We start from the raw sequence: 13,269 nt of genomic DNA, 5'->3' as shown, positions 1-13,269 counted from the left end.
GTCTTCCAAACATAAGTCAGAAGACTGTGGATCTATGCATGGCTTGTGAGACAACAGGTGGCAAATGTGTGTGTCCAGAACTAGACACAGCCTTTTTTATTTTCTGCAGAAAACCCTGTTTAAAGGAAAGGTTTGACTGCAAGAAATGCAGTAACTGGGCGATTCATACACACGTGTGCTTTGATTTTTTCTCATGCACCGTGTGTGACAAATATTACTCTAGCACAAAACCGAACTGTGGAAAATATTATGTTTAAATATATCGATATAAATTTGTAACCTGAAACCTTCCGATATTTAATTTTTGCATTTATATATATATATATATATTGCATTTAATAAATACTGCATTTTTATTCGGTATTTATCGTGATAAATGACTGAAGCACATGATATATATTGAGAAAATATTTAAACTGGAGTCTATGAAGTACATGAGTCTACGATGAACCAACCAGAGCCCGAGCTAGAAGCCTTATTGGGGGAGGGGAGTGCATGTGTATTCATATCATTCGTTTTATGCCAAACTGATCATGAATACTATACATGATTATATCTCCCCCCCCCAATTAAGCAATCTAGCAACGGCCCTGGTACCAATTGACTATAATAATTAACCCTGTTACCCTGATAAAAATTTGACATCATTTCCATTCGCAAGTATTTTCATTACGTAGTTTACCTAAAACTCCTTCGATCGCAAATCTAAATTGTTTTGGTAACTTAAAATTTTCAGTAGCTGCTTCCTCTATTGAAAAATATAATGGTCCATGAGCAGAACGAATAAGGTTCTTACCCGTAATAATGTCACTATGCAAGAATGTGTATGTGTCATCATCTACAAGATCCAACCACTGACCCCGTATTTTGGCCGAGGATACACACTTGGCTATACGCAATGGCTTATCATTCGTACGAAACAGCCAAAATCTTTCTTCTGCAGTCGTGTGTACAGGTAAAACTATGTTTTCAACCTGTCTTGAATGTTGCATGTTATGTCCAACTGCTAACCATGCATCAGGTGAAAAATAACCTTCACACAAACCATATAAGTTTGCCTTCTCTTCATCACTTAAATGCAAATCAACCACCTCAATCTCCTCCTCCATAATTCGCTTCTCAGAATCGGCCAGCACCCTTTGCGCAGCATCTTCTCCAGCAATTTTTACTAGTAAAGGTTTCACAACATTTACAGTTCCTTGTAAATCACCATTGTTACCAGAAACTGCAGTCGGGTAAACATTCAATGGTTCGTTGAGAGTTGGATCTTCAATGATGAATTTTATTTTGTCTGCAGCCTCCATGATTTTCTTTAGTTGCAAGGAACCATAGTTATATGGTTTCTTAAAAGAAATATCTTCAGGGAGACCAACAACTCTGAATCCACATTTCGAGTACGGCACCCGGCAGCTCTTTCCAACCGCTTCACCTTAAATTTAGAAATAATTCTGATGTTGTAAACATTTACAATATACTTTTCGGTTATCCAGTCTAGCTCTTATGAATCATCTCATGAATCATTATAGTATATTGCTAATAATTGCGCAAACCACTGATCATCGGGTGAAGTATGTATTCATCAAAGTTTAGTTGTACTGTAATAGATTCTTCAGGGCTGGTTGTATAAGAAGATGGTTAACCTTTTAACCTACGATTTACCTACGCAACCTATACAACCAGCTGTGATTGTTAAGTTACAGTATTTGCAGCCCTTTAAAGTTTAAAAACACATTACCGGTAGCAGTTGTGAACAATTTTCTGACAAAAAAAGACTTACTGTATTTCTTGTTAAAGAGATCTTGCACATCATTTCTGCGGTACTTCTTAACAGAACTACCTAAGGTCATGTCATTGGTACTTTAGTTATAAACATAGAATCCCATTGGAATTGCTCTAAAATTGTCACAAGTCTTAAAAAAATTATTTTACCAGTGACCTGTAGAGAACTTACCAAAATACTCACGAAATTTTATGCCAATATCGGGGTTGCAAGATAAAAAATGATTTCCTTCATTGGATCCCAGTTGGAAAACAGTGCCTTCATTGTTGATCATCAAAGATGAAGTCTGGCAGCCCAAATCCTCCAGTATCCTGATCTATGGATAAACACACATCTAATGATCACATAATGATTGCCCTGTTTAATTTTTGTTCAACTTACAGTTTAACTATTGCACTGGCCAGTTTGGTAGTGTGGGGCTTTTTTGTCATTAATCATGCTATTTATCATACCATTATGATGTATATGTTTCTTTATCTATTTTGGCACTAAACTAAGGGAAATACTAATCTCTGTATGGTGCCTTAGAAAGCCAGGTGCTCTTATTTCTTGTCCTAACCCTACATTAACCTGTGTTATTCTCATTTAGCCAGATCCACAGTAGCCAAGCTTACCTGTTACTAACATAGAAAATTCTAGAAACCAAGATAAATGATAGCAAAAGAATGGGATGGGAGACCTAGTGCTCAACTATTCTAATTTAACAATATTACAAGTGCCAAACCAAATAAAGGTTTCCGCTACCTCCTCGACTAGCTTTTTGCAGTGTCTTTCAATAAGCTTTCTCTTTTGCTCATCATCCAACACTTTTATATCAACTGAGCTAAGGGCTTTAGCAGTTTCACCATATTTCTTTTTTTCATCCTCATTTTGCAAATTCCACCTTTCTGCAGCTAGTTTATTCCTTTCAGTATTAGACAAGCCTTTACACTCATCTAAATTAACACAGATATAAAAACTATTTTAGATACACAAAAAACCACATCAACCAACATTTTTGAAGAACTGTTTTTTCATCTCATCCAATAAGAGAAAACTCAATATGATGACTATACATTTTGCCTAATATTTAGTTCAATTGTTTTTTCATTTTAGAAATTTGAGCAGCATATTAGCTACTAAATAACATTTAGACATTCAACCCTTGTTTTGTAATCTTTCCAACTCAATTACCATTTCAATGTATTGAATATAATTATGAAGACTTCCTCTCTATTGAAGCCTTATTATAGGGCAAGTGAACACACATGACAGGGCAAAAATTAGGTTTAGGAGATACCATACCAAGATATAATTTGATTGTTAATGCCTGACCTAGCTCCATGCAATAAATATTGTTAATTTCAAAAATTAAATAAAGACAATTTCACTAACCAGACTTGAAAAACTCACTGCAAAATACATTGTATGAATGTGGTCCTTTTATGTGTTTGGCCCTCTTCAATGTAGATGTTTCATCAAAGGTTTGGCTGGTTGAAGGTTGTTTCCTTTTTTGGTTACCAATCCATTTCTAGGAATAAGCAATATACAGTGTAGTACACATATAAAATTGTAACCAATATATAATAATATAGTATACAGTAATTAGAAGGAGCACAACAACACAATTTTGAAGTACAAGCATAAAATCTTATTTATAGTTATTAAGCAATTCAAACAACTTTTTAATAAACACTGTTTATGCATGTTACACTTTAATATATCTATTGAAAAAGACACTCTGGTTAATTCTTTAAGATGCACAGATAATCTGGGTTTACCTTAACTTGCGTTTTCGTCAGGCCCGTTTCTTGCGTAGCTTGATCGACTTTCTGATATAAATGACCTGTTCCAACCATTCCATTACCATATAATCGCTCCAGAACGATTCTTTGAGCATCCGTAATACGATTTCTTTGACGTTTTGACGGTTCCATATTTTAAATGTCGAAATATATCAAAATAATACTAAAATTCTATCGAAGTGCAGTCGCGACGAGTGAACAAATTAGCATACACACAAATGCGCATAGAAAAGCACCGTTTATTGGATCAAACGTATTTGACCTTTGCCCTTTGCGCATAGCTGGCCATTGAATGATTTAGATGATCATTTGGCCTGGGTTAGACCTGCACTTCTCAATTGAGAAATCTTGGGTTACAGCCGCTGAGAATATGTGACACGGTGAAAACCAGAGCCAGAGAAGTTAAGAGTATATATGGTAAGCAGTATAATTGTTAGTAATTATGTCTGGTCTAAGTTAATATATCTTATATACATATCTTGGTTCAGTTATTGATGAGTTTTACCTTTTCTAGCTGTGTCTAAAGTATAGTGCAAAAAGGTTTGAGGGAAAAGAGGCAGACATATGACAAGTTATGGCACCAAAGATTAATAATATTGTGCAAGTTGAGAAAACCAAGTTGAAAGCATCTGGACATCAGTAACTATATGACATTCCATTTTCTACTATTTACATGTTCTGTACATGTAAATATATTAGTATAATAGCCTAGTTATATTTTTGCTATTTTCTTGCACATCATTTTATTTGGTGGGAAAACTGCAGTATGGTAATAATTTTATCTAGAAAATATTGAATAAATTTATACATTCATAAAAAAACCAAGCTAAAATATTTCAATTTCAGTGACACCATATTGTTTTCAATTACTTAGTGCATAATATTTCAATTGAATCCTCCTCAAATGTGTGAAATGTATATAATTTTACTTAACTACAATTTAAGCTAAACAGCCTTCAAACAACCGGCTGCAGTTGTTTTATCCACGAAACAAAATGGTTATTTGACAGACTTAATTACCAGAACTAGAGTTCTACATGCAGATTAAAGTTATATGGACACTTATAGGACTTGTTTTTTATTCTTTGTTGTATAATATATGTATTTCAATTTCTTTAATCTCTAGATTTATTTATATGTAATTTAAGCAAGGCATTTTCATTAAATCTTTGCATCAATTGAACTTTAAGTAAATAAATTTGTTACATATATTTGGGAATATTTTATTTGTTTGTATGTCTCACTCTTGGCAGAAAGAAGTTTTGATTATGTTGTTATAAAGTGATATATTTCAAAGTCGAAACATGGACGCATGTTGAATATACCATTTATCATCCAATAGCATATTTAATAGATTATCCTATAAAATATACTATAGAATACATATTCTATGGAACATTTTATCACATATTCAATAGGATCATTAATGGAATATTCCATAGATTGAAAATATTTTATGGAACATTTCATATAGGATGTCATAGAATATGTGTTAGAATGTTCCATAGAATACCAGTATTCTATAGAACATTCTAATGAATGTTCTGAAGGATATTCTATTGAGTATTCTAAAAACATGGCATATGTTATAGAATATTCTATTAAAGGTCTATAGAACGTGTTGTAGAACGTTCCATAGAATAGGTTCCAAATCCCTTAGAATATTCTATAGGATATTCAGTAAAAAATTTTAATGGAATATTCTATAGAACATTTTTGTAAGGGTGAGGTCATATCCCTGACATCGTTGGAAGAAATGGAAAATGAGGTCTTGGTTATCCATAGAACTCAAGTAAAGAATGATTTCCTTTACTATTTTGCTAATAGTAACATTTTAAACAAGTTCATAAGTGTACAAATAATCGATCCCAGAGGTATTGTAGAGAAAGGTGTAGGTAGCGGGGCTGTACGAGATGCGATTTCCATATTTTGGAAAGATATCTGCAATAGCTATATGCTCGGTGAAGCTGAAAGGGTACCAATAATTCGTCATGATGTGTCTAAGTGAATGTGGCAGGCTCTCGCCAGAGTCCTACTCAAAGGTTATGTGCAAACACTATTTGCCTATTCAAATATCCCAGTCTTTTTAAGCTGCTGTCTTTTCGGGAGGAATCTGTCACTTCTGAGATGTACTTTAACTCTTTTATGAAGTATATCTCTAGAACCAAAGCCATCTTCGCAGAAAAAGTTCTTTCTTCCTCTGTAAGTGTTGATACTGAAGAGGTTTCAGATCTTTTAACGGCTTTTAAGTGCAAGAAGATTGCTACGCCTGAAAACTTTAAGGATCTGATTATTGAAATAGCACATAAAGAATTGGTGCAGAAACCAAGATATGCATTTGACTGTTGGTCAGAAATCGTAGTACCTTTGAAATCTTTTATCACTTCTAACGACGCCTTGTTTCAGATATACACCTCTTTTTTTCCTACTGCGAGCAGAGTATGTAAGCTCATTAAAGCTGAACCAAAATCCCCTGCTGAGAATGAATCATTAAGTCATTTAAAGCGTTGGATCAAAGGTCTTAATACGAATTATCTTAAACACTTCTTGAGAATATCCACCGGATCCGATATTATTTTAGTTGAGGAGATTTCTATCGCATTTACCTCTTTGGTTGGTTAAAGTCGTTCGCCAGTGTTTCATACTTGTGGAGCAGTGATAGAGCTCCCATCAACTTACAACGATTTTGGCGATTTTAGAGAGGAATGGTGCAGTCTTATGTCTCACTCAGACATTGGTATGGCATTAGTCTAAGGCCTGTGTTAGACGTCGCATTTTAGTCGCGTCGAATCCAATTCAAACAATAGATAATGAGATGATAAAACTCATTAAACTTCATTATCATCTCATTATCTATTGTTTGAATTGCATTCGACGCGACTAAAATGCGACTTCTAACACACGCCTAACTGACGTGAATGGGTGATTAAGGTGTTTGTTATCCCACGTTTTGTATAAGGCAGAAGTTGTTTAATATTACATGTTTCTTTTATGTTTTTTGAAGTAATTACTTGAGTTTCTGTATCTTTAGAAGTCTCATAAGAATTATTTGTTCATATTGCTTATAACATGCATATTAGTTACTAAAACTTTTAGTACACACTATATATGTAAAGTTTATATATACTGTTGTAAAGTTCATATTATCAGTTTTAACAAAGAACACTTAAATAGGTGGCAATTGAAGCAATTAACGTTAAATTTAATTTGAAACCTCGTAAACTTTTAGCGGTGAAATTCGTGGCTTCTATACATTCGGCTGATAAATTTTTGCTTATGACATGGAATTGCAAGCAATTTCCTCCATTTGTAAAAAGGTGTTTCCTATATAATTCTATGGCTTATATTAGGCAACTTAAGCAACGATAACGTTGACGTCCTGGACGTTAACTGTACTTTCGTACTCCCATTTACCAGTAAGGATAAAGGTCAGCTTAAGAGCTGCTTTCCAGTTACGCGTTTTTTATATGTCTATGTTTTATATGCCTAAGTTTTTGAAGTGGTTTTTCTTTCGTGTTCTCGTTGCTTAAGGTCCCTACTTGTTTTATACTACGTTGGAATATGAATTCACTTAGTTTGTTAGATTTTTTCGTTGTTTTTTCTTGGTTCACACTTGGGCTGCTGCAATTAGCAGTTCATAATTATTGAGAGAATCGTTCCATGTTGTTGGCTCCTGCAGTTGTAATATTGAAAAATTATAATTAAAATATTACTTTGTGTATTTCGTCATCTTCAACGGCAACGTTGCCTTCGATCGCTTGGATATCATGTTGCAGGCACTCCACCTTATGATCAACCGCGTCAACTGACTCGGGCAAGAAAAAAAGTTGATCAGAAATGCCATGAGTAGTGTGGTATCTGGATTTTCTAACATAATAGGCATTCCAGGACTTTTAATAGCCTTTAGGGAATCCCTCATCACTTTAATGAAACAAAACCAAAGACATTCCAGCTGAAGTATATTGCTTGTGTCAACAATACCTCTGTCTACTAAATCTTTAAAAAATTAATCCACCACGATGCCCACGACCGACGTAGCATGGCCCACCACGCCTCTATACGCTGGTTGCTGTGTGACGATCCATAGCGATGTGCTTTTATCCCATTATAGTGATCTCTGTGGTTTCGACGTAAGTTGCACTGAGCAGTGCCCATTATACATTTTCAGTCCCTTTGTCCGTTCGTAGAATTGTTGGGCAACCGTTTTGGGATTTAACACAATCAAGAAATATTCCTCCAATGACCCGAGGGTCGCTATTTGTTCGAACGATCTCTAACCACATAATTCGCCTGCTAAACCCATCAATGCAGCCGTGAATGGGAAACCCAAACTGTTTGAGTTTATCGTACCCATCGGCATGCCAGGTAAAGTTTGGACCAGGATTTAAATACTCCCTCCGCTGCAGCTTATGAGCTTTTCTTACTGCACAACCTTCAGGATTAAGCACCTTTAAGATACTTTGAGCTGTTGAACGGCGCACACGCATGCCATATTTTGATTGCAGTTTCCTCCACATTGATCTGTATCCTAAGAGGTTGCCATTTTCATGTAGTTCTCTTTGAACGCATTCTCTAACTTGTTCTTCATTCGCGTTGTATCTTCTTCTTCCCAAACCATACTCCTGTAATCTGGTGATGAGCGCTCTTTTACATATTTTGATATCATGATATTTTTCTAAACATTCCAGTATCGTTTTGTACTTAAAATTTCTTCCGTAGTAAAAACTGATCGCTTCCTCCATATCAATAATTTTATATTTTACTAGGCCAAAAGACAAAAATGCATTTATAAATGTATTATACTTTGCAACAATAATTAATAATATATTAGACTTATCATTGTTGACTTTAAATTTGTGGTGCGCTAGGTCGTTTTGGATTTAAATAAATAATTAAATATTTGCGTTTGTGTTTTGAATTTGCGTTTGTGTTTTAAATTTGCGTTTGTGTTTTGAATTTGCGTTTGTGTTTTGAATTTGTGTTCGTGTTTTGAATTTGCGTTCGTGTTTTGAATTTGCGTTTCTGTTTTGAATTTGCGTTCGTGCTTTCATGATTTGCGTTTATGTTTTTGAATTTGCGTTTATGTTTTTGAATTTGCGTTTGTGTTTTTGAATTTGCGTTTGTGTTTTGAATTTGCGTTTCTGTTTTGCACCTCTGGGCCACCGTACATTAGCGATATTATGAATCTTTTTCTAGTTTTGTAACTCCTTGTTTTTTACAGGGAGAAATACTTGAGAATTCAGTGTTGCCACATTTAGACCACATTGCGAAAGATCGGGATATTTTTGTGCAGATCCGAGGTGTCCAGCTTCTGGTCGATGTTATTGCATCCTCTGATTCACCGAAAGTTTGCGATGTTTTGCATACAATCGAGAAGGTACTGATACAATCCTTTTCAGACGGTTTCATTTCTCCACTCCAATTTGCCTCTTCATTCGTGATGAGCTGATACTGTACTTCAGTAGAAAACTCTCTCTTATCAGTGAAAGCTTCCTGACCTGAACCCAACTATATTTCCGCAAATTGGATCGTTTTACACGGGAGTCGTGAATGCAAACGCATCAGTGAAGTAAAAGGATATATATTTCATTTATCAATTCCAGATTGCCACTGTCCAGTAGATCCTCTCAAGCGATACGTCAAGCCGTCGTGTAAAGAACATGTAAGGTAATTATAGAGACTGCAAGGTATTTGTAGGAACATCTAGAGACATATAATTACATCTAATCACTGTAAATTGTCTTTGTTGCTGCAGCCTCAGGATGAAACAGCGTAGAAAGACATCAAAGAGGCTGCATTAGGATTAGTACGGGGAACTATTTTGGCTTCAAGCTAAATAGGGATTTTTGTCAGGACTTATCGTTCCAGTTGTATAAAATGAAACTATTCACAATGAATTCCAAATCGTAATTCATCAATGTATCAATGCCCCCCCCTCTCTCTTTCAAAAATTAGACCCATATTCCATTTCTAATTTAATAAGTGGGTTCTTTAATAAGTGATAAGCTAGCTAAAGCTAATGTTTCCAAACTATTTCCACATCAACATATGCCATATTTTTGTGCAGAAGATTAGTGGTTATAAATTACATTGGAGTGAACGAAAGGTTCCAGTGACGTTAGAGGTACTATTATTGTTTTCAAGTTTCTTGATAACTTACCTGTGTCTATCTATATATATATATAATATATATATATATATATATATATATATATATATATATATATATATATATATATATATATATTATATATATATATATTATATATATATATATATATTTATATATATATATATATATAATATATATATATATATATATATATATATATATATATATATATATATATATATATATATATTATATATATATATATATATATATATATATATATATATATATATTAATATATATATATATATTATATATATATATATATATATATATATAATATATTATATGAAGACACAGGTAAGTTATCAAGAAACTTGAAAACAATAATAGTACCTCTAACGTCACTGGAACCTTTCGTTCACTCCAATGTAATTTATAACCACTAATCTTCTGCACAAAAATATGGCATATGTTGATGTGGAAATAGTTTGGAAACATTAGCTTTAGCTAGCTTATCACTTATTAAAGAACCCACTTATTAAATTAGAAATGGAATATGGGTCTAATTTTTGAAAGAGAGAGGGGGGGGCATTGATACATTGATGAATTACGATTTGGAATTCATTGTGAATAGTTTCATTTTATACAACTGGAACGATAAGTCCTGACAAAAATCCCTATTTAGCTTGAAGCCAAAATAGTTCCCCGTACTAATCCTAATGCAGCCTCTTTGATGTCTTTCTACGCTGTTTCATCCTGAGGCTGCAGCAACAAAGACAATTTACAGTGATTAGATGTAATTATATGTCTCTAGATGTTCCTACAAATACCTTGCAGTCTCTATAATTACCTTACATGTTCTTTACACGACGGCTTGACGTATCGCTTGAGAGGATCTACTGGACAGTGGCAATCTGGAATTGATAAATGAAATATATATCCTTTTACTTCACTGATGCGTTTGCATTCACGACTCCCGTGTAAAACGATCCAATTTGCGGAAATATAGTTGGGTTCAGGTCAGGAAGCTTTCACTGATAAGAGAGAGTTTTCTACTGAAGTACAGTATCAGCTCATCACGAATGAAGAGGCAAATTGGAGTGGAGAAATGAAACCGTCTGAAAAGGATTGTATCAGTACCTTCTCGATTGTATGCAAAACATCGCAAACTTTCGGTGAATCAGAGGATGCAATAACATCGACCAGAAGCTGGACACCTCGGATCTGCACAAAAATATCCCGATCTTTCGCAATGTGGTCTAAATGTGGCAACACTGAATTCTCAAGTATTTCTCCTGTAAAAAACAAGGAGTTACAAAACTAGAAAAAGATTCCTAATATCGCTAATGTACGGTGGCCCAGAGGTGCAAAACAGAAACGCAAATTCAAAACACAAACGCAAATTCAAAAACACAAACGCAAATTCAAAAACATAAACGCAAATTCAAAAACATAAACGCAAATCATGAAAGCACGAACGCAAATTCAAAACAGAAACGCAAATTCAAAACACGAACGCAAATTCAAAACACGAACACAAATTCAAAACACAAACGCAAATTCAAAACACAAACGCAAATTTAAAACACAAACGCAAATTCAAAACACAAACGCAAATATTTAATTATTTATTTAAATCCAAAACGACCTAGCGCACCACAAATTTAAAGTCAACAATGATAAGTCTAATAATATTATTAATTATTGTTGCAAAGTATAATACATTTATAAATGCATTTTTGTCTTTTGGCCTAGTAAAATATAAAATTATTGATATGGAGGAAGCGATCAGTTTTTACTACGGAAGAAATTTTAAGTACAAAACGATACTGGAATGTTTAGAAAAATATCATGATATCAAAATATGTAAAAGAGCGCTCATCACCAGATTACAGGAGTATGGTTTGGGAAGAAGAAGATACAACGCGAATGAAGAACAAGTTAGAGAATGCGTTCAAAGAGAACTACATGAAAATGGCAACCTCTTAGGATACAGATCAATGTGGAGGAAACTGCAATCAAAATATGGCATGCGTGTGCGCCGTTCAACAGCTCAAAGTATCTTAAAGGTGCTTAATCCTGAAGGTTGTGCAGTAAGAAAAGCTCATAAGCTGCAGCGGAGGGAGTATTTAAATCCTGGTCCAAACTTTACCTGGCATGCCGATGGGTACGATAAACTCAAACAGTTTGGGTTTCCCATTCACGGCTGCATTGATGGGTTTAGCAGGCGAATTATGTGGTTAGAGATCGTTCGAACAAATAGCGACCCTCGGGTCATTGGAGGAATATTTCTTGATTGTGTTAAATCCCAAAACGGTTGCCCAACAATTCTACGAACGGACAAAGGGACTGAAAATGGTATAATGGGCACTGCTCAGTGCAACTTACGTCGAAACCACAGAGATCACTATAATGGGATAAAAGCACATCGCTATGGATCGTCACACAGCAACCAGCGTATAGAGGCGTGGTGGGCCATGCTACGTCGGTCGTGGGCATCGTGGTGGATTAATTTTTTTAAAGATTTGGTAGACAGAGGTATTGTTGACACAAGCAATATACTTCAGCTGGAATGTCTTTGGTTTTGTTTCATTAAAGTGATGAGGGATTCCCTAAAGGCTATTAAGGAGTCCTGGAATGCCTATTATGTTAGAAAATCCAGATACCACACTACTCATGGCATTTCTGATCAACTTTTTTTCTTGCCCGAGTCAGTTGACGCGGTTGATCATAAGGTGGAGTGCCTGCAACATGATATCCAAGCGATCGAAGGCAACGTTGCCGTTGAAGATGACGAAATACACAAAGTAATATTTTAATTATAATTTTTCAATATTACAACTGCAGGAGCCAACAACATGGAACGATTCTCTCAATAATTATGAACTGCTAATTGCAGCAGCCCAAGTGTGAACCAAGAAAAAACAACGAAAAAATCTAACAAACTAAGTGAATTCATATTCCAACGTAGTATAAAACAAGTAGGGACCTTAAGCAACGAGAACACGAAAGAAAAACCACTTCAAAAACTTAGGCATATAAAACATAGACATATAAAAAACGCGTAACTGGAAAGCAGCTCTTAAGCTGACCTTTATCCTTACTGGTAAATGGGAGTACGAAAGTACAGTTAACGTCCAGGACGTCAACGTTATCGTTGCTTAAGTTGCCTAATATAAGCCATAGAATTATATAGGAAACACCTTTTTACAAATGGAGGAAATTGCTTGCAATTCCATGTCATAAGCAAAAATTTATCAGCCGAATGTATAGAAGCCACGAATTTCACCGCTAAAAGTTTACGAGGTTTCAAATTAAATTTAACGTTAATTGCTTCAATTGCCACCTATTTAAGTGTTCTTTGTTAAAACTGATAATATGAACTTTACAACAGTATATATAAACTTTACATATATAGTGTGTACTAAAAGTTTTAGTAACTAATATGCATGTTATAAGCAATATGAACAAATAATTCTTATGAGACTTCTAAAGATACAGAAACTCAAGTAATTACTTCAAAAAACATAAAAGAAACATGTAATATTAAACAACTTCTGCCTTATACAAAACGTGGGATAACAAACACC

General features: G+C 34.5%; 1 protein-coding gene and 2 long non-coding RNA genes across 3 annotated transcripts; 1 reads left to right on the top strand and 2 right to left on the bottom strand.

The window, feature by feature from the left end:
• Positions 1-644: 644 nt before the first annotated feature.
• LOC114543418 lies at positions 645-3,696 on the bottom strand. The gene is made up of 6 exons (XM_028562402.1): positions 3,541-3,696; positions 3,155-3,290; positions 2,525-2,715; positions 1,952-2,096; positions 1,778-1,837; positions 645-1,429 (listed from the first exon to the last, which is right to left on the bottom strand). The coding sequence occupies exons 1-6, from the start codon at positions 3,694-3,696 to the stop codon at positions 645-647; spliced, it is 1,473 nt and encodes a 490-aa protein (XP_028418203.1).
• Positions 3,697-8,783: 5,087 nt separating this feature from the next.
• On the top strand, positions 8,784-9,691 carry LOC114543429. The gene is made up of 3 exons (XR_003690033.1): positions 8,784-8,941; positions 9,168-9,231; positions 9,632-9,691. It is a non-coding gene; the product is annotated as an uncharacterized LOC114543429 (long non-coding RNA).
• A 378-nt stretch (positions 9,692-10,069) lies between these two features.
• On the bottom strand, positions 10,070-10,969 carry LOC114543428. Its single transcript, XR_003690032.1, has 3 exons — positions 10,820-10,969; positions 10,530-10,593; positions 10,070-10,129 (listed from the first exon to the last, which is right to left on the bottom strand). It is a non-coding gene; the product is annotated as an uncharacterized LOC114543428 (long non-coding RNA).
• Between the last annotated feature and the right edge of the window lie 2,300 nt (positions 10,970-13,269).

Source organism: Dendronephthya gigantea, unplaced genomic scaffold (assembly GCF_004324835.1).
Source record: "Dendronephthya gigantea isolate DGI-Jeju-01 unplaced genomic scaffold, DenGig_1.0 000456F, whole genome shotgun sequence".
In the NCBI taxonomy this organism is placed as follows: Eukaryota; Metazoa; Cnidaria; class Anthozoa; order Malacalcyonacea; family Nephtheidae; genus Dendronephthya; species Dendronephthya gigantea.
The sequence above is the reverse complement of the archived record's forward strand: the minus strand, read 5'-3'. Positions and strand labels throughout refer to the sequence as shown.

What these genes read in the sequence shown, in the direction of transcription:
- LOC114543418 (XM_028562402.1), bottom strand. Translation starts at nt 3,696, where the DNA reads ATGGAACCGTCAAAACGTCAAAGAAATCGTATTACGGATGCTCAAAGA. An exon ending in CAGTGAGTTTTTCAAGTCTG is followed by an intron (nt 2,716 to 3,154) that starts GTTAGTGAAATT and finishes GTGTTAATTTAG; the next exon opens with ATGAGTGTAAAGGCTTGTCT. An exon ending in GCAAAAAGCTAGTCGAGGAG is followed by an intron (nt 2,097 to 2,524) that starts GTAGCGGAAACC and finishes GTTTATCCATAG; the next exon opens with ATCAGGATACTGGAGGATTT.